At 40.3% G+C, this 25,815-nt stretch overlaps 1 protein-coding gene across 6 annotated transcripts in view; it reads right to left on the bottom strand.

Annotated features, from left to right (window-relative positions):
- Positions 1–25,023, bottom strand: part of ralgds (ral guanine nucleotide dissociation stimulator) — a 54,113-nt gene extending 29,090 nt beyond the window's left edge. For 2 of the 6 annotated variants that reach the window (XM_051421821.1, XM_051421823.1), the window contains exon 1: positions 14,608–14,939. In XM_051421821.1, coding sequence (XP_051277781.1) covers positions 14,608–14,799 — 192 coding nt within the window. In that variant the 5' untranslated portion in view covers positions 14,800–14,939. Of the gene's footprint in view, positions 1–1,227; positions 1,607–8,748; positions 9,120–14,607; positions 14,940–24,369 lie in introns of those variants that run through there. The other 4 variants (XM_051421826.1, XM_051421825.1, XM_051421824.1 and 1 more) reach the window with 4 other exon arrangements.
- Positions 25,024–25,815: the final 792 nt, after the last annotated feature.

The following is a 25,815-nucleotide window of genomic DNA, read 5'->3' as shown; positions in this document are numbered from 1 at the left end:
GAAACCACTAAGCAATGAAGATTTGCTCAGAAATCAATTAATTGTCACTTTTCATGCTAACTTGCTGTCTTATATCATCGTAGATTTAGACTGTTGCTCGGACAAAGCAAGAAACGTGAAGATGACACCTTGGGCACTGAGAAATTGTGAGCATTTTTTACTTTATCCTGACATTTTAGAGACCAAATGATTAATAAAAAAAATCTGATTACTCAAAAATGAAAACCATTAGTTTCAGCCCTAGCATTTAGCTCAAACACAGCTGTCCAGCCTCAAAGACTTTTTATTGTTTATCTCTAACAGACCTGGACATATCACGTCTATTGACTTTGGCAGTATAATGTACGAGCAGTCCGTACATATTTAGCTTCTAGGCCTATCTGATGTACAACTCTGGATATAACTACTCTCAATATCAGTATTATTAATATTGAATCACTTCTGGTAAGATTTGACTGAGTGGCACATACGGTATATAGGTACATAGGGTTTCAGTTGGCGTCTCTTCAGTACTGTGTGTACATGCAGAGGGGAGGAGTGATAACCGCAGAGGTGAAACTGGGGGAAAAAGCAAGTCATCCTGTTACTGTTCTCTCGTGCCAACGTCTAAGGAGTGCCACAACAGTCGCAGAATGTTTCTCTCTAAATTTCTAGTATTTATAATTTACTTATGTTCATTTAATTGACTCATACAGAGTCCTATCCCATCATGTCTAGCAACTCAGCATTTGACATTGATAAGCTGTTTAAATTGCATCTACATTGTTATAAAGGCTTTACTGGGTTTAAAAATATAGGATTAGTGGATATCTTTATGTTGAATGACATCGTCTGAGGTATAAGACAAGGAAGTATCGTCATCTTCTACATATGAATTTGTTTACTGTATATTTTGGACACTTACAGCTGTTTTTAAGTTGTTTAAACATGTAATAAACTGTTTACTCTCGTTTTAAAAGTGGGGTAAACAACAGGCCAAAAAGATCCAGAGCTAAAGCAGACAACAGTGAAATCAGCTCTGTGTCTCTTGTGATGAAGACACTTCTATAAAATGTATGTAACTCTTTTTATTTAGATTTGATCGTTTAATAACCTATGTCTTATCCGCCTGAACATCCTCCTGATCACAACACAACAAACCGCATCATCTAACGGACCGCGGCCGCCTCCCCTTCGCCCCCCTCCCGCCCCGGCCCTGACACTACCCCCGCCCGGCCTCCACCTCACCTCCAGCAGCGGCAGGTCCGGGTCCAGGTGTGTGAAGCTGTGCAGGACCACCGGGCTGCGGTCCTCGACCACCTCCAGCCTCACCCCGTCCCAAATGTTCCGCACCCTCCACGACGAGTCAAACATCTCGACCAGCTGTCCCGGCTTGACGCTGTGCGCCTCGGTTTGCATCCCCGAGAAATAGACCATGGATGCCCGCGGAGCCGAGAGTTCAGTCAGAGCGACGGGAGCGGCATTGTTACTGTTGCTGTGCCTGTTTTCAAAGCAACGAGTCACCGCTGCTGTCCGTGGTACAGCCGCTGTGTCGGATCATCTGCTGTCCGTAGCGTTTAGGAGAATCATGACTCAGACGGGGGCTTTTCTAAACCCCGCCCCCAGGCCTGTGCTGCCTTCACCGCTGTCGGAAATATCAGAGGCCCGGGATATGACGGGGGACTAATGTTCTTCAACTTGTGTTTATTCTGAGAAAATATGGCTGTGCCTTGTGACCAAATACCATTTAATACAAGTGTGATCAGATAATATGGTTCACCTTCATCCCAGTCAGTCAGGTTATTGTTATTGTAATACATATAATGTATATAGTTTTAAAATATTTGTATTCCTTTGTTGTTTTGTTGTATTTATAATTTTCAGTAGTCTACTTGTTTAGAGTGTTTCATTTACTGCTTTAACATCAATTAAGATGAGATCAATTAAGTCTAAGATCATTATTTTGAAATAAAAAATATCATATTCATCCTATGTTCATTCATCAGCAGAGTTTTAATTTAGGTTTTTACTGTCAATTTTCAAAATGTTTTCCCCTTTTAGTTTATATTTAATTATTTGTACTGTGCTGGATATACATGTGTGTAGAAAACATCAAGAAATGTTATCAGAATATTATGTTTCTTCCAAGGAGGCCTTCATGAGCACACAAATTCCACAAAGTAACCTTTATCAATAAACATCATATGACATTTACTGTACCAGCAAAACAGTTATTTCTGTCACAAAGCCGTTTCTTTACTTTCTAACAAGGACTATTCTGTATGGGAAGTTAACGTTTACAACGTCTATACTTTAAAGTACAAGTCTATGTGGTGTCCCTGAAGGCAGCGTCAAACACCCCCACTCTTATGTCATGCCTTTGGGAAATGATGGCAGTGTGTTGTTTCTGCTTTCACTATGGCAGCAGGCTGTAATGGGAAAAGAAAACCTACTGATGTACAGTTTACTGTCCCTGCTGAAAATACATATTTACACTGCAAACATCAGAGAGTAACTAAGTACATTGACTCAAGGTTAAAAGACAGAATTTAAAATGTAATTGTACTTTACTTGAATATTTTCCTTTTATAATACTTACTATACTAAGTAGTACTGTACTTAATACAACTCCACATTTTAGACAAAGATACTGTATGTTTTACTTCATTTTAGTTACCCAGTATGTAAAGTAGTTCAAATTTGTTCAAGCCTAACTAGCTACAATTATAAAGAACTGCTTACACACAAATACGTTTAACAAATAATTAAATAAGAAATATATGAATAATGGATGTACCACTTTAAAAGGAGGTGATTCTGCATAAAGTGTATGTTTGCTTTTGATGCTTTAATACTTAATATCTTAAGTATTGTGGACTGTATTATGGAACTACAGTTTTTGCTGAAGTAAAGGATTTGAGTAGGGCTACAACTGATGATGATCTTAATTATTAATCAATCAGCCAATTCTTCTTATCTAACTGATTAATCGTTTGGTCTATAATATATCAGAAAATAGTGAAAAATCTTCAAATGTCTTGCTTTGATCGACTCACAGTTAAAAAAAAATATGAACCACTTGTTTTTAATTAGATTTTTGCTTAATCAGCGTACATCTTTCACCACAGTCAGCAAGTCCAAGTCTGTGACAAACCAGCAGAAAATGACAACAAATGCCGTAAAACTGCAGCTACACACGAAGCTCTGCGGTTGTTGAAATTAACTAAGATCCTATCCATTAATTTAAATGCCAGAACAACTCTGAATTACCCATCAGGCCCTGTTTAGTAAACCTGTTTAACTGATTTACCACAACAAGACAAGGTTAGTCTGAAGCCCATTCATTTTTGATGGATTCTACTGTCCAGTGTTGCAGGAGCCGGGATCACAGCAAGAGCCTGAGTTAGTTTGACATCTAACACTGCCTCCTACTGGCCAAGGTCTGGAACAAATGTTTCACACCACAGTAAGATATTTATCATCTTAATAAGATGCCTGCCAAGCCTTTAAAATGATTACACACTCAAATTAATTCAGCCAGTTTTAAATGAGAAGCAGATATGTCAACAAAACAAATGAGCACAATAAACTGGCTGTATTTTACAGATAATAAATGGTGATGTTTAATTAATGTTATCTATTTAAACAAAATGTAATCCACGCTGGCTTTTCACACGGATGGAACAGGAAGAACAGGTGTAAAAGTGATTGAGCAAATTTAACAAAAACATCTGCTGCACCAGCTGAGGCTGAATCCAACCGCAAACATGTCTGACCTCTCTGGCCTTTCTCATCACCGGGCTCATAATCACTGCTGCGCTCCATAACTCACAAATCTGCAGCTGCAAGTCCACAAAAGACAGTGTGTGTGTGTGTGTGTGTGTGTGTGTGTGTGTGTGTGTGTGTGTGTGTGTGTTTTTGAAGATTAACACTGACGCTGATTCTATTGTACTTAAGTTACAACAGTTGATCATTTGTGCAAATATTACATGATTTTACATCTGATAATTTTCATGCCCAAACAAGTACCCAGTATCTCCCCCCCCAGTCTGCCTCTTGAACAGCCTCTATAGCGCCATGTGACATGGGAAAAATGTTTTACGGTTTGCAGATCTCTCATGCAAAAAGACTTTTAATTAGACAAAAGACCAGTGAAATTAATATTTAAACTGTGAATGGATTTGAAACCAAATGGAGACAAATGAACTGATGTTTGCATACTTTGGTTTTGTCACTCAATAAATCAATTAACTTTTCTTCAAATCAATCTTTTAGTCAGTCGGGTAGCCCCCCATAAAACATGAATCTGTTTCAGTGTCTCATTATGGTCTAAACCAAGGGCTGCCTTTAATTTTACAGTTATCATTTTATTTCGTAATATTTTGTGCATACAAATGTACTTATTTCACATTTAAAAGATAAGGCTGGTATTATTCTATATTTTTGTCATAGTCAACTAATGATATATGACTAATGCCATTGATTTCTGGACTTTCCTTCCTCTGTGGCTGACAGCTCAGTGGTCCCTACTGATAACACACATCTTTAAAATGGCTCACAAATAAAAAAAAAATATATTTTTTAAATGCTCAATAATTTCCAAAAACAGCTGGACACTAGTTTTTAATCAAACGTTGCTCAAACAAGAGGAGGTTGTGCATTTGTTGGGGACTTTTTTCAGTAACATAGCAGCAGCTTGTCAACATAAACACAACAAGATAAGTCTGCATCTGATTTATGGCAGTGCACCTGACACCAAAATGTCTAAACATAAAAGAAAGGCTGACTTGGAACAAAGACAGTGTCAAGATATTGTTTTTGATTGTGTTTAATGTGACAGCTTCCTGAAACAAAGCTGCTAGTTTCCAGAAATCCAATGTCAGACTCTTCTTTTTCTTTCTTTGTTCTTCTTTATTTTTTCTCCCTTTTCTTTAATTGTCATTATCATTATTTAATCGTATTCAATGGTTGCTCTGTATTTTAGATTTCTTTTTCTCTTTGTGGGTCATGTTGTATAGCGGTCTGGGATGGGGGGTATTGTGCTGTTCTTTGTCTAAACTCAATAAAAAGAATGAAACATTTTATTTTTGGTTTGAGCAGTATGCTAGATAGAAGGTAGAGGAGGGTTGGTATAAATTATTGTTAAAGGTTTTTAGCAGCCTAGTTTGAAATCCCTGATTGAAATGCTGTTTTTCAACCAAATAAAAAAGAAAAAAAGACTGAATACTGACTTTTGCATTTTGGGTGCTTAAAACAAAAACTATAAAGTAGTTGAACATTAGCAGGAACTTCAGTATAAAAACATCAGCACTGGTATATGTCTTCCAGAGAATCCCAGAAATCTCTAAGAGTTCGGACGGACGGCCAACTCCTAGTCTGCTGTGATTTAACTAAAGCTCTGCTTCCATCTGCTGGAAATCAATACCAGAGGATGTTGTTGTGCTGCTGCTGTGGCACTGGCTGATGCTCCGACATGTTTTACTGTTCCCTGAGGAGAGTGACGCTAACAGCCCCCCTTACTATCTTACTTGCTCTCACACACATGCACACAAAAACCCACAAGCTGCAGATGCATGCACAAATATGCATACACAAATAGATACGAAGCAGCATAATTAAAGAAGTCAACCCCACCCAGCAAGAGTTGGACAAATGTACATGTGGGAGGACAGGTTTAACACTGACCAGCAAAGGATTTCTATCATGACGTAGTTAAAGTTAAAATCAGAGCAGTGACATCAGGAATATATTTTAGTCCAGATGACTACCAACAGTGCAGAACGAAAAGTTTTACTTGTGTAAAACTCCTGTCAGAATGCCATTTAGTAAGGCACTTAACCCCCAGTGGAGGCTCACTGGGCAGCAGTGGAGGCCTGTGGTTGTACTGGGCTGCTGCCAGGCGCACAATGTTCCCCAGTGCTTCAAAAACAATAAATCTGTAAGAAATAAAAGCCAATGAGAATGCCAGACATGGACAGAGTGCAGAGTTACATAACAGGACAAAAACAGCTTCATAAAATGAGAATAAACTGATTATAAATCATAGATATACGTTCAAAACCCTGCTTATAAAGATCCTTCTGAAGAAGTCACGGAACCTCTGTGCTCAAACTTCGATCTTCAGTTTAGTCAAAATGTGTTTTTTTGCTGGACATGTTTGGGATTTAAACCATTAGATGTGAAGGTATATATATCATATTTTCCTTTGCTACCACACAGAACCAAATCTAACTCTGCAGGTCATATGGGCCTTTAGGCTTCTTTTAGCTCCTTATTTTGGTTTTTACAGGATATTTACGGTATGATTCAGCCTCAGTACCCTCACCAACATCTTTTCCAGCAGATGCAGGCCACTATTTTCATCAAAAAAGCACTGATAAACCCACAGTACACAACCTGTCCAGCCCCAAACGACAGACAGGCAAAGTTACTGACTAGCTGGTGAGCACAACAGAGCATTTAGCAGCTAGAGAGCCAGATGGAGACCAAACCAGAGCTGCAATAGACTATTGGAGAATATTGGACTGGTATCAGGTGGACACAAACACACACTTATATGTTTATCTACTGCTTATAAATGATAAGAAAAAACAAACCAATGCTAAACGTACAGAGAACATCCTAACATTTTCTGCCTGCTCCACCTACACCTGTGAAAGCCGTATGAATGCTGGTTACCTCAGCCAAAAGACGGCTCATCTAGATGACTGACAGGTGTTGGGTGGGAGGAAGGAGTTACAAACAACACATTTCATGAATCCTTAAGAGGAAATCTGGCATCGCTGTCTAAACCCAGGCTAGATGTCAATTATTCAGTTTTTCAGTATGTGCCAAAATCACAAATTTGCCTCAGGGGCTTTTAATTGAGACCTCAGGTTGACTTGATCCGCTCCTATCTGAGGGTCTCTCTGAGGATTGGACGGCAGCTCACAGGAAGTTCACAGATCCGAGATGCCAACAGCAAGTCAGACAAAGCCAAAAATAACCACCTGTGGGTTGACTTCTATTTTAAAAACCAATTAGACTTGTAAAATGTTTCACACGGCTGCTGATTTTGAGATTCTGATGGCCAGAGTGAGTATGACGTGGGCAGAGAAAAGGCTCTCCTGCCCTTCCTCTTGTCTCACTTTGACAGCTCTTAACAAAAGCAGACAGTTGAGGTCAGGCCACTTTGCTGTTTCATGTTGCTGTGAAGACAGAACACTGTAATGATGCTTAATGGGATCAGATTATAGTCGGGGAAGCATCTATTATGTCGTTTCAAATGCAGTAATCTATTTCCATTGCAGACACATTGCATTGTGATGCAGGACCTGAATGTTGTGTTCCCACTTTTACCAGCTCTTTGTGATGTTTTTGTGTTGGAAAAATTCCACCAGTCCGGGTAGAAATTCTTGACCTAATATCAGAGATGTTTTAGAAACCTTCGGGGCCAGAAGTCTGATCGACCAGACGCGACCGCTACAGTTTCTTTATCCATGTTATTACAAAATTCACAGTTTCTTCCAGCCATAAATTACAGTTACTTAGTCCTGGTATCAGACCAGGACTAGGTATTGGAAGATACCATAAGGGGTATCAGAATCAGTACTAAGAGACAAAAAGTCAGATTGGTACATCCCTTCTAAGACCAAGTCCGTTCACTACATAGGCCAGACCATTAAATGTGTATAAAACCGTGCAGGGCCTGCCTGTCACTGTCTTATTTATTTCCAATTGTTCTGGGAGTTAACTCCATCAAAACACATGAAATTACTGTCAAGTCACAAGTTGTCATTTATGTGATTTCAGTCTCAAGTTTCCTAACACTGTTTGAAATTAATAACCTACATCAGTTCTGTTAAAAAAGAAAAACCATATTTAAGACAATTTTCTTTAAACTCTGCTCGCATAATTCAGCAACATAAACATAAGGTCATTTTTTAAGATCCATTTTCTAGGATTTAGTGGCATCTAGCCGTGTAGTTGCAGAGTGCAACATCTTTGCTTCACTCTCCCTTTCCAAGCGCAAAGGAGAAACTACGGTGGCCCGAAACTACAGCCAGTGTCTGGTTTATCCGTTTTGGGTTACTGTAGAAACATGGTGGTTCAACATGGTTCAAGGGAGGCGACCCATCTGCGACGGCATCTGTACATAAAAATGGCTCATTCTAAGGTAACAAAAACAGAACGATACGCTAAATAAAATGTACTTATGGATATTATATTCCACTTCAATAGATCCTCCAAAATGTTACACACTGGATCTTTAAGATTTTTGTATTTATTTTGATAGGGACAGTGAAGTTACAGACAGGAAACGAGGAGAGAGAAGTGTAAAAGTAAACCGGCAACATGTTTACAAGACGTGCATCTCAACCACAAGGCCCTTACATATATACATAGATAATAACACTCATTCTGAAAGTAAAAGGCATCAGCAGGTGTAAGGAGAAAGAAACTGCCTCTCTGCTTCAGATTTAATCACACACTAGATTTCTGTAATAGAATACAATCATATCTGTCTGATGGTCTCATCAATCAGTCAAATGAAAAGTTCCTGAACTGGTCAGTGATTTATACTAATGTGAACTGCAAATTTATCAGCAGATAAATAGTATCATTATTTTGCCTGTAAACGGTGTCTAACATGGTCAAAACTTCAATCTTTATCAAGATTAGAGAGACACTAAACCACAAGCAGCTCAGTCTCTTTACATTTAGTCTCATTAGGTGAGAGATTTGGGCAATATGCCAGAAAATAAAAGACAAAACATCCAGAAATCCAACCTGTCTGCCTGTTCTCCTGACTGTCTGGTAATAATCAGCGTCCCAGCAGACACCTGTCCTGACCAGCAGTCCACAGGTCCACGGGCTCCAGCACCACATCACGACTTCGCTCAGTCAGAACCAGATTAGTAGAACCTCAGGATCCCAATGTTCATGGAGCAAAGACCCATCAACGAGCCTCCCCTCGTCACAGATTGGCCGAACCCCTGCCGGCGCTCTGCTCATGCATATTTACTTTACCAGCTGTGTCAACAACGCAAGGAACAACACTAGAAAAAATTAACTTTTGCTGGGAAAAAAGAAGAAGTGTTTCCCGAAGCTCAGCAGGTTCGTCAATGTCTGTGAAAGGTGAAGTGAAACCTCTTGTATTAATTGTGCCAGACCTCCACAACGACAACAACTCTGCAACACTGTGGTGCTCAGACACTTTATAACTGTCAAACAGAAAATGAAAGCTGAAGATGAGGCAGTGAAATTTAAAGAAACTTCCCTGATTAACTAAAGGAGGGAATTACCTCTAACCACAGACCGAATGTAGATATTGTCAGTGGTTGGTTCTGTTTTCCTGCTCTACAACTTAAGCCAGGTAAGACAGCCTTGGCCAACAATGACACTGACACGTAAGTTGTGCTATCAATCATTGAAGTTCAGCGTCCAATGAAAAAATAAATGTTTTGTCTGTTTTTAAGTAGGTCTTTGTCTACCTGTTTTTAAGGATTGGATGAAGAAACACTGAGTGCACTTGGCAAGACCATGAAAAAGAAATCAGTAGGGGGGGCTGCATAGTTGAGAAAAGGTTCAGAATCAAAAGGCACTCTGGAAAATAAAGGAAATCGATAAATAAAGTAGAACACAAGGCAGGTGAGGGGAAAATTGTTTAACCTAAACAACTTGAAGTAAACAACCTGACCAGTGGAGATGAATGAGCTCGGACTTATCCATTAGTATCCGAGGAGAGACTTTATTTTTCCATTTATGGACCAGCAGACGCCCCGTATCTGCTGCACTGGGAAATAAACCCCATGAGAGAGTTTCCCAGTAACAGACAGAGACAAGAAGAAGCTTCCCATTCACACCCAGTAAAGCAGCTCTGGCCAGAGCAGCCTCTGACAGTCTCTGGATTTATCCCCTGCCATTATTTCAGCCAGCAGACCCATTCAGGTGCTCCTCCGAGGTCCTGGCATTTAAAAATGCTTTCTCATGCCAACTGCAGCCAACTGAGAGCAACTCTGCTCTGAGGCAACCTGACAACCGTCACCAGGGCTGAGAAAGAAACAAACCAGCCTCTCTCAGTGTTTGTTTGGAAAATGGTACCGTCATAAAACCGAGTTTCACCTTTTCATTTTTCTTTTTTTCTTTCATTCTTTCTTTCTTTTGTGAGATATTTCTATCAGCACAAGGGATTAATTATCTGACCTGCACAAATTGATGGTTGCATCTCTGCTTTCACTCGTTGCTGCCTCTATTATCTGTCACAATACAGAACAAATTCAACAACCGAGGATGCAAATTGCATGGATAGCAGTGGTTGTCAGAAGTACCAATACATTAGTATAAAGTACTCCATTACAAGTACAAGTCCTGCATTCAAAAATTATAAATCTGATGAGTAGTGAGGAAAGAAGAACAACACAACATTCGGATACATACATTTGAATTTGCAGTTTTTCCTTCAATGTTTGCTGCTTCAGCAATTTTTTGCGAATTTCGTCAACCAGCTTCCTGTGAGTATGGTCAGCTGACAATAAGAAAAGAAGAAATAGTGAAGCTAAATGTCAAGTACCCATTTTTTGCTCTCTTGCAAGTCTGCCCAGTAGTTTCCCCCAGGGTGCTCCCACCTTTCCACATCACCTCCACATCTGCCTGCCCACCCGTTCCCAATTCCCTCATCAGTTCTTCCGTACACATACCTGCCCTTGAGCACAGTGTTCCCTTCAAAACTGTCCATTGTGCTATCCCTGCCAGCCTTCTGTCTAGTTATCTCGCTGGCCTTGTGTTTTGACCCTTGCCTGCCCTTTTTGGACTTTAGCCTGCCTGCTTAAGCCCCTTTGGGCTTGGTTGCCTGTTGTGACTGTCTGTCTGTTGTTGATCCTTTTTTCTGTTCAACGACCCAGATCAGCAACAGATCATTTGTGGGGGCTTTAGGGACCGAGTGGGAGCTAAGAGTGTGGGACTAACAGTACACCACCTGCCTGAGGAAGAAAATCTGCATACTGTTGCAAGAAAATAAAATATGACTGCTCCTTCAGTCACAATAACAATAAAATACTCTATTATGATGCTCCTTGTTTGTTGAAAACCGTCTTGAATAAAACACTTAAATTCCTCAAAGAATCAACACTTACTGAACGTTCACAGTGAACATTATCAACAACTCTGCAGACATCCCTTCATTTCCTTTAGAGCTGACAGACTGACAGCTGGATCACTTGGAAGTGTTAAACTTAACATCTCAACGAACCTTAAAGTGACATAACAAGTATATAAACAAATAACCATTAAATAAATGAAAAATCAAGATTTAACATTTAGATATAAATACTGTGTGATAAGTAATAAGTTATAACAACTGCACTTTATTTGCAATGTCACAAGCATTAAACAAAAACAGAAAACTTGCAATCCGACATTATACTTCACCAAGCAGTTAAAACCTATTTGACTATTTGACTTCCCTAAAAGAGCGGCCCAAACTTAACTATATTAGTATTACTAATACTAAATTAGACTGTATAGTCACTTGGTGTGTGTTGTTATTATCATGATAATGGAAATTCACCACAGTAAATGTATCGACCGTATACCGACCCATCTCTACACCACAGATCTGATGTTTTAGTCTCTTGAACTGTCATCATTTATTCACTAAGTTTGTTTTCGTTGCACTTAGTTACTTTTTCTAACTTTTCCACCTCATTTGACATTTTAAGCTTTGGATGGAAACACAGCTATACCTTCACCCACCGTTAATCTGAGCAGAGGTCTAATCAACGCCTGTGTGGGTGTGCTAAACCTTTATCATGTGACGTCAGATATTATGACACTGAAAGAGTACTCCAGTAGTTTAGTATTGCAGCCAATAAGTTGGGGAACTTGCAGGAGATGTTTTTTTTAAATCGAAGCATCAGATGCTGAGAAATTCCTTTTTAGTCCCCAATATCGGTCCAACATTTCCCATAATGACCTCACTATGATTTCATCAGCTATTATTTCTCAGACTGGACAAAGCTCCTCCACAGCCACAGAGCAGTGTTTTCACAGCCTGGTGGTTTCCTTTTAATATAAAACAAATCTTAATGACTACATGCCCGGACTTTGAATGATTTCTCCCAGGCTGATGACGATCCAACAACAGACTGACAGCAGGGAGAGTTTGTGACTTCGTTTGACCCCAGAGAAGAATTCAGGCCACATGAAACACAATCAGGTGTTGCAGCTGAGAGAGGATGAGTGGGCGTGAGAAAGAGAGAGGGAAGCAACCGCAAACAGCTGACGGCACAGCGGAGTATCAAATCTAATTAAATATTATTGTTAGAGCGCGTTTCATACAACAATATAAGCTCAGGTGCTCGACAGATGTGATTAAAAACTCTTCAGGGTCATGAACAAAAAGCTAATCAAGTTCATACACAGATCACTAACAACAGGGAGTGATTTTGGCTGTTGTGATGTTCTTGGCTCTGCAGCAGGTTGAAAGTCATTATTAAATACATGTTCATTTCCACAGGTGGGGAGTTTCTTTGTACAGTTAACTACCAAACTGAGCTGCGTTCACAAGCTTTTGAAAAGAACAGAAATACAGTATAAAAGACTAGATTATACATTATACCCATATGTATTGTTAAACACGCTAGCTGCTGCCATGACGATTTCCACTCTTCTGGTTTCAGTCTTTCCACCACATGTGGCACCCAGCTGCAGGGACTTTCACGGACCATTCAGCTACAGGAGCAAAACCAAAAACCATTTCTTTACGGACCAGGCTTTGTGCATATGGACACTGTCATGTTGAAACGAGAAAGGCACAAATACAAACTGTTGGCATGAATGATGAAGTTGGTAGAACACTCATTATTATTTATCTGTATGCTGTAGCCCTAAGATGATGCTCAATTGGAACTAACTAGGCCTCAAAACATGAAAAACGGCCCTAGACCTGAAGTACAGTTAGCGCACAAGGTTGTCCACATACTTTTGGCCAAATAATATACTTTCGTTTGGACTGCTAAAATGAATTTCTATGGGGAACCCAGACATCTTTCTGTATTTAAACACTGAATAAAGGTGTAGGTAGGTCCATTTCAGTCAAACATCTATAAAACTTTGTCATTTAAATGGCAGATAAAAGTAAAACTGCTCAGCGGTGACACAAGAACAGAAGCAGTAATAATCTAAAAGAAAAATGAACACACACACAGAAGAGTATAAAACGAAGCACTGTGGAAAAAAACCCTGCAGGTTTAATATCAGGCTGTGTCCAATAATAAAGGGCTTTGATCAACAACATTAATCAAATGTTCACTCACAACAGATCTGTCTGTTGTTTTCAGTCTCAAGACTTATTAACAAGCTGACACAGGAACACATTCATTAGGCGCCGTGGGATTATTATAGACACGACTAAACATGCCAAAATATCAGACGGCACTGCATCCTCTGCAGGGAGACGGTTGCCTGGGAGTACAGGGTTTGGTTGCAGTGGCAGCCCAACACGCACAGACATATATACAACTGACTGAAGGCTCCGTTCACATCAAGCACCAACATATCTTTTATCCCCAATAATTCTTCTGAGTAAGAAGAACAATGCTAGGCAGATACCAAAAACAAAAATGATGTTCCCATGTGAAGCAATCAATCTGACATCACACTGGCATGAGGTGACAGATTCTGACATCTGATAGCCAGAAGCAAATCCAGGGAAACATAATCACCTGAGGGCAAACTGAGAGTCACGATGAGGTGAGAAGTCACCCGATGAACAGCAGAGAAGGAAAAAGATAACAAAAAATGCATCATGTTTAAAATTACAATTAAAATCTACAACGTGCCGGGCTACCAAGTTTCCAAAACTGCTCAGGGAGTCACGTGACGTTGATGTTAACAAATCCTAATTGGCTGTTAATTGGTCAGAGGTGGGAAACAAAACAAACCAAGTACAAAAAAGCAGCAAAATCTACTTGTCTACTCTGGATCAGACCAAAACAAATACACAAAGCTGTAGCTGTGATCAAGTTTACACTGTAAACCACACACATATATCACTCACAAAGTATTCATTTACATTTGTACACATACAGCTGCAGGCCTGAACGAATACACTGACATGTACAAACAAACACACACATACATGAAGACCTACAAACTGTGAAACACACAAGCGCACACTGCGACACTGGACAAACACACACGTGCTGTCTATTTTAATCATATAATAGTGTTTTGTCCGCTGAAATTGCACTTAATGCTCTTATTGGGATGTTATCCCGCCACACACACACCAACCCACTTGCCCACACACAAACACACACACACACACACACACACACACACACACACACACACACACACACTCTCACACACCATAAATACTTAAATGTACGCTGCAGTATACTGTATGTCACTCATGAGTGCACAGAAAACACACACATCTACACAAAAACACATTCACAGGTAGAGAAGGACACATCCACACACTTGCCCACACGCAGTTACAATTAATGTATGCTTTCAGATAAACACGCACACACACAGAAACATAGAATGTAGCACATACACACATGCATACATAAACCTATATGAATGCGTTCGCTGTCTCAAACAGACACATACTGCATGAACGTGTACAAACACACATACACAGGCTCTCTGCGGTGAGGCGACGTGGTGTCGGAGCTCACCAGGTCGTCCAGGATGGTAACGGGGAAATCGAACATGCACATCTTGACGGGTTGAGCGAGGGCTCTGTGCAGGCTGAACAGGGACTTGGTTTCCATGCTGCACACTGAAAGCACCAAGGAGCCGCCGCTTGACTGCTCGCACAGCAACCATACACCAACAAAACAAATGACGATAAAAAAATAAAAATAAAACAAGAAAAAAAATGAAGGAACTCCCCAAGCTGGCTGCTCGCTCGCTCAGCCTCTCACTGAAGACTGCAAGGAATCAGTCTCAGAGAAAAAAGAGGAACCCCTCCACCTCCACCTCCTTCCTCCTCCTTTCCTTCCTAGCCACCACCAACCCCGCACTACCCTCCTTTCCCTCCCTCCCTCTTCCTCTTCTCGTCTTTCGTCCTCTCCTCCTCCCCCCTCCCTTCCTCCCTCACCAGGGAACGTCTTAACTGTCAGCAGCTGCTCTCTTGTCTTTCCGTCTTCTGGAGGTATTGCCCAACAGCTCAGAAACACTCAGCTGTTATGCCACGACTGCAGTGTGTTTGCTTTCTCTCTTCTCTGTAACGTTCAGGCTGAAGTGCTCAGACTTGCCACGGAACAGTAAGCCAGACAAAAAAAAAAAAAAAAAAAACCTTGCCAAATGAAATGCAGCAGGTACACAGAGGGGTTCCGAGTTGCCGTCTGACTCTCTTCTGCTTCATTATGCTGCAGCGATTTAATCAAGAGAGAAGGACCGGCTCTGTTTTGCTCCTGTAGTGCCAGACTGTCTGTGCGAGCCTATTAAAGATGAAGCAGGGTGACTGCTTCTGAGGCTGATGTATGAATCAGCCTCCCCGCTCATTAATGTCGCTGGTAAATGTGAAACCAGACGTTCTGGCGGGTTACCAGCCCTCATCTGAAAATTGTTTTCTTTTGTGAATATCTGTTGGGATGATAAAAGTCTGAAAATCCTCCAGCTGCTGTGATGCTTCCTTTCTGTGGAGAGTTATTCAATCTTTGATGCTGTTTAAAAAGTCAATGCTGTTGTGTTTCTGCACTGCACCTGTCAGACTCAGAGACCACTGTCAATCAAACAGTGTGGGCAGTTCTGTGATGTCTTTTTCTGTAGGTATTTGTTAGATGGCACTCCTACTCCTATCTGTCTCTGAAGCCACATCTTGGTGATGGCTTTCCACGCTAGCTTTAGAGTCATATCAGATTTAGTGAATACAGCCTGTTCAAAGGCACCCTGTGGCGCCACGAAGCCCAGTTTGTTTCTCGTGCACTAGTCGCATATGAGGACGCACATGCATGAGCATAAAGTTGACTCCAAACATATTCCTGCTGAGGGTTTCACTCTATTCCCCCAGTGTTTGGTGGTAACATGAAACGTGGCAATAAAGGGCTTTTTGAGTTCATTTGCCAGCCATGGAGGTTGGGGAACTAATATATTATGATTGAAAATCATACCACATTGCATTCATTTGTTACTATGATTGTTAATAACATTTATATCCTTTTCAGTTCTGAATGTAATATGCACTTTCTGTACAACAATGAACCGTGTAAAGGGGCTTGCTGTGTCCAGCACTGGGTCAAAGCAACCTGCAGACATTTTTTCCCCATTGAGGAACTACTCAACCATCAGGTGTTTTTTTAGCAGTAAATGTTAAAGCTTTCAAGATGAATCACTAAGCGCTGCTGATGATGATGAAAATGTCACAGTTTACAGTTTTACACTTTAAATGTGCAGAAGTCACACTTCTGAGCGTGAGTGATGTTTGTGTGAATCTGCCTGCTCATCTATGTTGTTCTGTCAGCTGTCCTACCTCTACTCTTAGAGGACATTTCTAGGGTCCAATTACCTGGTTATTTATTAATTTGACAGTTAATTAGTAGATTATTTTTAAGCAATAACATATTATGAATCAGAAATTATTTATTTGTATTATTATTTATGAGAAAAAAGTAGAACAATTTGAAAAGTCCTCCAGGTATACAATCACGTACTTGTCAAGTACACAGACAAGCGATACCCATTTGTAAAAAGCAATTATATCATGAGCCAAAGCCTTTGCAAAGTCTAGTTTGATTCAAGTCATTATCTACAGGCACTACACTGGAACAATTAACTTTCATAACTATGAGCTTTTTTGCACATCAGCAAACACACTGCAACATTAAACTCCTGCTATGTGTAAACTAACCACAAAAACCTCTGCTGTGTGTGGGTGAGGGGTTCCCTCACACCAGAGAGATCCATTCCTCCAACTGGACTCCATGTTGGCATTTTGATATTTTCTTCATCATCTTTGCAGCACGAACCTAAAGGCTCAAACAGCCTCCTGCAAACTCTAGTCAACCTAAGCGTATGTAGGTCACACGGCTTTTACCCCAAATGGCTGAAACGGTGATAGAAAGGAAGTAAGTTTGCTCTGACCTGGAAAAAACTGCCTCAGAGCTGTGAAAACGTGTCTTTATCTTGTTTTTCAAAGCCTCTGAGGTTTTTTTTTTATCTCACCTATCGCACAAGTCATGCTGTTTGTTTTTACTTCAATGCTGCTTGGACCCCTTTCCTTTTGTGTTTCATCATCGTGCAAATGTACTAAACTGAGTGTCAACAACCACAGTGTTACACACTGTGTAATTATTAACTGTGTTTTCTGGGGAAATACGTTGCAAAATAAATCCTGCGATGATCCTGCAAAATGAGCAAGAGAGCACCGTCATCACTCATTCCTCATTTTAAAGCTTTTCTTTCTTTCACTTGGCTAATATTTGCATATTTACAGGACGGTCTAAATATTTTAAGTATTGGCTGGCTACAAGTCCAAGCTTGTAGTCTTGGGGAATTTAAACAGGGAACAAAGGCAGACTTCAGCCCTGATTCAGATGCAAATGCTGTTCAATGTCGAGTTAAATTTTAAGTACAGCAGCGAGTGAAGATGAAGTGCTGCTGCTTTCAAAAACACAGAGACAGTAGAAGAAGAAGAGAGCGCAGCTGAAGGAAAAGAGCGAGAGGGCCTGAGACACCACTGGGAACTGCTTTCAGATGCAGAGGCCGTCCCACGGCTGAATACTGTAGGAGAGCCGTTGTCATGGAAACAGGGAGGCAAAGCCGGCTCTTCATAGGGCTGTATAAGACCAGCCCCCTCCCCCCCTCCACTCCTCCTTTCCTACTCTACAGATACTAAGCCAGGACAGGAAGCCGGACTGTAACCTGCAGGTCTGCTTCCTGTGGCCTGAGACAAAGACAGGACGGGCGTTGCAGGTACGCGTGAGGTCAGTTCATCTGCAACACGTGACTGTAACCTGTCATTACCGCTCGCAGCGCGCAGTGTCATCTCATCTGGTTAAATGCTGCTGCGACACGGTGATGAGGGGTTAGTTACAGTTAGTTTAGGTGTCCACAACACCTTTCAGATCAACACACGACCGGAGAGTAAGATCAACAACATCACAGGTGGCTGTGAGAAGAAGTAGGGATGTGAAACCCATCGTGCATTCTGGCCAGACTCTGTTGAAGCATGCGGCTCTGTGTTTGCTGAGCTCAGATTGTATCTGGTGTTTTTGTCACCACAGCTGGGTGCTTTGTTCTATTGTAAAGCTGCTTTGGTGGAGAAACCGCCCAAGTCTCTGAGGTCAAGTCAAGTTTAATGTTATGATACATTAAAAACATTCAAATTGATTATTGTTAATAACATAGTTGCTTATATTATTTATTTATCTGCCAGATATTGGTTCTTTTTTTAAGATCATTTATGGGCTTTTTTGGGCCTTTTTTGAGAAGCCGAAGAGAGACAGAAAAGTGGGGGGGAGAGAGAGAGAGAGAGAGAGGATGGCATGCAGCAAATGGCCACGGGTTGGAATCAAACCCAAGCTTCTGCAGTAAGGACTCAGCATTGCACAGCACACTGGGTTATTATTGCTTCTATCAATTGTCTGGTCCATAAAATGTCACAAAGTTTTCTGTCAAAGTTCACAACTTTACATTCTTTGTTTTGAGCCAAAAACTCATTTGATATAATATCACAGAAATCTAGAACACCAGCAAATACTCACATTGGAGAGGTTGAAACCAAGAGGTTTTTACAAAAAGGAAATAAGTTTTCCCTCCATCAACTAGTCAATTAATCGACTAATCGTTTCAGCTCTAATAAGGTTCATCCTCCATTGTTTTGTTGAATGATGAAACATTAAAGTTTTTTCCTAACCCTAATGATACTCATATAAACACTTCAATGTGTTATTAATATCTATCTGTATCTTAGTTATTATACATAAAACATTGATTGCAGTCACAGAGGGAGATGAGTTCAAATACTTTAACGTGTATGTAATGTAAAAAAAACTTGTAACATTTGCTTTGGTGTAACATTATTGTTGTTTTGTATTATTGGATTTCTGCAGCAGGAAAAACCTTGAAAGATTTCCAGTCACATGCTGATAAAGCAAAAAGAAAGTTTTTGCACATATGAAAATAAAGATCTGCTGCCTTCAGGTTTTTGGAAATGCCCAGCAAGTTAAAAATAACCACCATCAATTGGATAGTAATAGTTGTCTTAGAACAGATGTTCAAGCTTGTGCTGATATATGTGCTAAATCTATGCGATAATGTTGATATAAAATATAACAACAATTTATTTTAAAGCTCTTAATGCCTGATACTGATAGTGCGGCTGACATATTGTGACCCCCTCAAATCATAATATCATCTGCAGGCAGGCTGCTTAAATCCATTTTGTTGTGCAAAATGTCACACACGTAGGATATGTTTTCTTCAAGTCTAAAAATCACGAAAGCCAATGTTTTTACATCAGATTTGACCTGATCTTGAAAATAAAATGTGATTCATCTACAGGTGAGTCACCTCTGATCAGATGTCAAGTGTTCTTTTTAATCACACCTCATGTGTCAGATTAGAGAGGACAGACAGATGAAGACATGTCATGCCTCTTCTCGCACAGACAGGCTGTTTTGTATCCTGAAGAGGGAAAAACACCTTGAAAATGGGGAAAAAATTGAAAAAATTCAGACTGAGCAGCAGCCAGACTTCATGTTTCTGGCCTGCAGAGTCTCTGGATGGAAAACTTGCCTTCAGTCAGCATGAGCACGCCTGCAAATGATTACAGTGTCTACACACACAAATCTGATCCGGTAACTTGGAAATTACAAACGTGGACAGTCGGCCTTAAAGTGCATATTTGAAAAACAAATTAGAGCCGTTTGCTGGCTGAACTAACAGAGTAAGACAGTGTGACAGAGATATACTTGGACACACTCTGCAACAAGTCGAAATGTTACACCGCTCCTGCTTTTTGCAATACTGTTCATGCACTCCTCCACCGTGCAAAAATGCTTCTGACAAGAGATTTCAAGGACAGGCCCTTTTCCACATACACACACACAAACATAACTAATGCTTCTGAAGAAAAAAAAAGGAAAAGAAAAACCCTCGGGACTAAAAACTGGAGAAAAAAATGTCTGATTCTTGTCACATTCCATCAGACAAAGAAGTCAGATATGCTTGGAGTGAAGTCAAGCTACAAGAACAGAGTGGTTTCTGGAGCGCTGTGCAGAAAATGGAGCGCCGTGGCGGCAGCAGAAAAGCTTACAGCTTTATCTACAATTCCTACAATAGTGGGAAAAGGGCAAATAAATGTTTCAAAAGAGGATAAACATCAATAATACCAGCGAGGGGAGACAGGATTTACATGGAGGGAAGAAAAGAAGAATAAGAAAAGGTTGTTTACAGTGAAAGCCGGGTGATGTGTTTGAGAGCTAGTCTGTGTGTGTGTGTGTGTGTATTGAGGGTTAAATAGGCCCTTTAAACAGAGGCAGTGGGAAGCCTCACATCCTGAAGCAACCGCTCTCATCCTGCTCACCTCAGAGAAAGCTCAGCGGTGAACTTTGACATCGATTCTTAATGTGTGATGAATCTTGGTTTATCACAAAATAATATATTATTATATATTATATAAATATTTAATTTTTGTATCAAAACTTCACTGTAAAACTACTGCTTGAATGTTTTTAGCTTCAAAATGTCTGATTTCAGCCCAGCAGACGTGTGACGAGCTTGAAAAACATCCCCTCTTCCCTACAGGCCATAAATCATATATATAATATCCTCAGAGGAATCTATAACAGTGGTTTCAGAAACCTCCTGAAGGGCCCACAAGATAAATCTGAGTGGTTACCAGATGATTAATAGGATAAGGGGAAAGAGTCATAGTTCTCATACACAAATATTATAATTACAATTATATTTTCTGACTTATTTACGAGAGTAATACAAATTTGAGCAAAACTATATTGTGATAATATAATCTTATTACGCCATGTAGTCCAAATAATTGATTCAGACCAAGCTGTTTATTTAACAACTTAACCTAAAAATAAAGATTTGTTTGACATAAAGAATTTGGCCCTGTGTAATGCTTTACAGTACAACACACACACAGGGGTCATTGCTTTGAACATCAGTTATCATCAGATTGTTTTTCCATGCATATATTTGCATGTTTGCCATATTGAGATATTATATTATTATATTATAGCCGCATTACAGTAATGATGATGATTTCAACCATTACATCCAGCCCAACCAGAGGTATAATTCTACAGGTATGTAAAAAATATTTACATAAAACAATTTCAATGTTAACAAGGGAGAAGTGCCTCTCATAAGTCTCAGGCCCCAAACAAGTAAGTAGAAGCAAGTACGCAAACGCAAATGACGAAGCCAGGTAGGCGAGGGTTAGGCAACAAACCTCAGTCCTCAATGGTGCACTATAGAGCTGATCAGAGCGTTTCCATGACCACAGTCGATATATATTTTCAGTTGCATTCCCATGTGAATGAAGAGGTGACAAAATTGTCAAAAATATGCCAAAGCACACGGACATGGGTGGAGGTGAATTCAAAAGGAAAGGATCAGCTTTCTCTTGTTATTATATTGCTATAGTGTACCCTAGCTGCAAAGGTCAGTCCGCAGGTTGAGCTCGCGTTGCATTGAGATTGTTCAGGTGATGCAGAACACAACACACTTGGGGCCTTAGCAGAGCCCAAAATGATGCCAGGTTAACTTTGATAACCAGAAAAATCTAAAATTTGCCTCAAATGTGCTTTACAAGCTGTTTAACACCCTTTGTCCTTGAACCAGAACAGGAAAAACTCTACAAAAAAAAAACCTTTAAAGAGAAAAAAGGGAGAAGCCTCAGGAGGATGTTGTACAGAGAGGAGACAGAAGCAGAGGAAAATTACAATAAGTAAAGACTGGTAAGGCAAATAAAGGATAACTATATAGTCTAATATTAAGTAAATATGAAGTGTAATAAAAACAACTTCCATATTCTCGTATGTAGCCGAAAACCTCAAAATGATTTAGGAATTATTAAAACCAAAGATTTCTTCTATTTTCCCTGAATAAATGATCCATCCATCCATCCATTTTCTACACCGACTTATTCTGTTCAGGGTCACTGGAGGCAGCAGCGTATCCCAGCATGCATTGGGCAAGATGCAGAGCATACCTCGGACATATGGGTCATCTGTCACTGAGCTAACACACATACTGACACACAAACACATTCACACCTACAGGACCTTCGGAGTTTCCAGTTCACTTGACCCGCATGTCTTTGGACTGGCGGGGTAGAAACTCCTACACACAAAGAATCAATCAATATTGAACAATTAATAGAAATTGATTCATTTCCTGCTGAGTGACTAATGGATTATTTGACTAAGCCGTTCCCTGGGGGATGACATCAACACAAGAATCATCTTCCTAAATCTCCTCCAGCATCTCCTCTGCTCCTCGTCCTGAGCGGACACACCTCACATCTCTGAAGCTGTGATATATTATTAATGTGTCGGCTTTTGTTTATGGTCACTGATGCAGCTGTGGGGGCAAACAAGAGGAAGTAACCCCCCCTCCAACCCCCCCGTGCTCCGTTCTTTGACAGAAGAGGTTATGAGCTCCACTGACTGAAGGATATTTCCTCGAGGGTTTCCGGTCTGCAGCTGAGAATAATACTGAGGCTAATGAGTCTGAACGCCCTGAGGATGCAACAAACACCAGTAGGTTTATTTTTAGAAAACGACACCATATTCTTAGTCATTGGTTGCTTTTTCACAATTAAAGAATTAATTGTTTAGTTTTTAAAATGTCCGGGAAAAAGGACAAATACTGTTTGCAAGTTCCCAGAGGCAAAGTGTTCAAACACCCAAAGGGAGTCAGTTTCTAATGATATGAGAGATTCTCACTCTGTACAAACTGTTGATTCATTCTCTGTCAATCGATTAAAGGACCAGTCTGTCTGATTTAGTGCTATCTCGCAGGGAGATTGCGTGTGTATTTTCATTGTGTGAAGGAGGAACTGTAGTGGCAGAGAACCTTACAGAAAACTTTCCTCTCTAGAACCAGTATTTGGTTTGTCCACTGTGGGCTACTGTAGAAACACGGCAGTTCAAAATGGCAGCCTCAGTGAGGGGACCTGTTCCCTTTGTTGATAGGTTGCCATGTTGAACTGCCATATTTCAGCAGTAACTCTGAGCGGGTCGCGCCGTACATGTGTTTTTGCGTTTTGTGGCTACCATAGTTTCTCTCTCGCACTTGGATGAAGCGAGGGAGTTTCAATTTGCAACTACACCACTATGACATAAAACCCTACACACTGGCCCTTCAATTGTAAAAAAAAAAAAAAAAAAAAAGAAGAAGAGATGATGATGAAATAATTGCTAGTTTCAGCAGCACTAACAGGAACTGTCATCATTTTTTTCTGATCGATTATTTAATCAGTCCACTCATCGTTTCAACACAAATCAGTTTTCTTCTTGCACAGACTGGTTTCTAACTGAACTGACCTCTTGACTGTGCTGCTGTAAGTACAACCAAATCCACTCAGGATTAAATAAAGTTTGTCACAAATGTTTTTAAAAACAAACATATGAAGCATTACAGTACAGAAATCTACAGTAAATATAATTTAGACTACGACTGTAACCTTTCAATTTAGAAAGGCAATAAGTCAAATATTCTTGGTTCAAGCTTCTCAATGTGAGGATTTCTCTGTTTTACGACTGGATACTGAATATCTTTGATTTTGGGACAATTGGTCAAAGAGAACAATGATACTGAAGGTGTCACCTTGGGCTCTGGTAACTTGTGATGGGCATTAATTAGTGTTTAATAGACGAAAACAATTAACTAATAAATCATAAAGATGCTGGGCAGACGAATTTAAATAATTTACTGGCAGTTGCAGCCTTATAATAACAACAGACCATAAAAAAACTCATTTATGACACTGTTATTCTGTTGCTATTTTGGCCTAATGTTTAATGTGTGACACTCCCAAAGACAAAAGAAAACAAAAAAATCCGTCCAATGCCAAACTCCACAGCTGAAATGCCTTCACATGGGCGCGTTTCTAAAAACCTGACAGCAGCTTGAGAGACAGTGGGAGAGAGAGGTTGGCTTTAAGCAGGGCAGAGGCGGAGAGAGAGAGAGAGAGAGCTGGGAGGAAGGTTATGATGAGGGGAAATATGTACAGCAGGGTCATCATTAGAAAAGGTATTGATCACCTGAGGATTTACTGCACAAACCCACCTTAAAGCACCTCGGTCTGATCACATACACGCTGCTAAAGAGGTGTAATTATCGCCTCAATACTCATATGCAAATGAGCTCAGGTGTGTATTTAAACGTGAAACCCACTGACTTTCACAAGCTCAATTTCCTTACCTGTTTTTCCAGCATGATCATTCTCTCAGTATCATGACCTTCATGGAGTGTGTGTCCATGCGAGTTCAGGTTCACCGTTAGACACACTCCTCCTCCGCCAGCATCTTGTTCTTCACGGATGAGCGAGAGAGAAAAAATTAACGAATTTTAAAAAAAAAAGAGGGTTAGCTAAGAAGCGTTAACGCTGGGAGGCTAGTCAACCGCTATGGTGCTTTATCCTTGAGAGAAATGTCCTCACTGACTCCAGCATGTCTCGACATCAATATAAAAGAGTATTAAGGAGTGTTTATTCATGGAGGAAAACGCCACATCGGTCAGTGAACGGGGGAGGGGGGGGGTAAAAAAAAACAACCAACTGCGAGCTGAGGGCTAGCTAACGTTAGCGTGCTAGCGTTAGCCAGCTAAACCCAGCGATTATCAAAATTTTATTTGTCTCCTCCTGCCTTCATCCATCGCCGCCCCGCTCCCTTCCAGTCACGCTCGAAAAAATACAGCGGAGAGGTTTTCTCGAGCATCGGTTCTCAAATCCTCGCCGTTCCTCGACGACGACATCCCAGTGAGGAGTGGTCAGTCCGGGGAAGATGTGGTGATTTGCCCACTGATGCTTAAATGGATGCTGCTGCTGCTGCTGGCTGAGGGGGATCCTCCGCTTTCACCAACACAAGACGCTGCTGCTGCTGCTGCTGCGGTGGTCGGAGGAATGAAGAGAGCGTCTCTGAAGAACGACGCTCCTGAACGCACCACGCGTACGGCGCAGAGGAGAGCGAGACGCTCCTGAACAGACTCCGGTTCAATTATTACATTATTTTAATTCTTTAAACTTCTAAAACCTTTTATAACCCTTTTTTTAATCATACGTCTAATTGTTTAAACCTCTTTTTACTGTTTACAAAAAACGGCTGAAATGAATTCATACAATTGAATTTCCCCAATGAGGGATTAATAAAGTAGACTACTAAATCTAATTTAATTTAATAGTTATATCGTTAAACAGAACAATGATAAGAAGACTGTGATTTGAATTATTGACTTAAGAAATAATAGTTTTACCCCTCAAAAATCTTATCACAAGGTCCACTTATTAGCTTTTTATTACCACTGAGACATCTCCATGACAACGGATAAGACCATGAGATGCGGTTCTCAGTCCTGAAGAAGCTATTAAGTGTTTTACATATAATGCTGATATTTTAGTTGTCAATTATTTATTCTAAGTGTTGTCAAGTGTGATATTGTAATATTTGTTACTTTGCTGTGTTAAAATATTAAATAAAATATAAAGTGTGATATAGTAGTTGGAGTTAGTTGTGGTGGGTTTGGCATCTGAATAAAATTCTTCCTGGATGCCTCCCTCTGGAAGTTTTCTGGACATGTATAACAGGGAAGAGACCCCAGGGTAGGACTCGGACAAACTGGAAGGATTGTACATCCCATCTGGCCTGCATG

Source organism: Dicentrarchus labrax, unplaced genomic scaffold (assembly GCF_905237075.1).
Source record: "Dicentrarchus labrax unplaced genomic scaffold, dlabrax2021, whole genome shotgun sequence".
Classification (NCBI taxonomy): Eukaryota; Metazoa; Chordata; class Actinopteri; family Moronidae; genus Dicentrarchus; species Dicentrarchus labrax.
The sequence above is the reverse complement of the archived record's forward strand: the minus strand, read 5'-3'. Positions and strand labels throughout refer to the sequence as shown.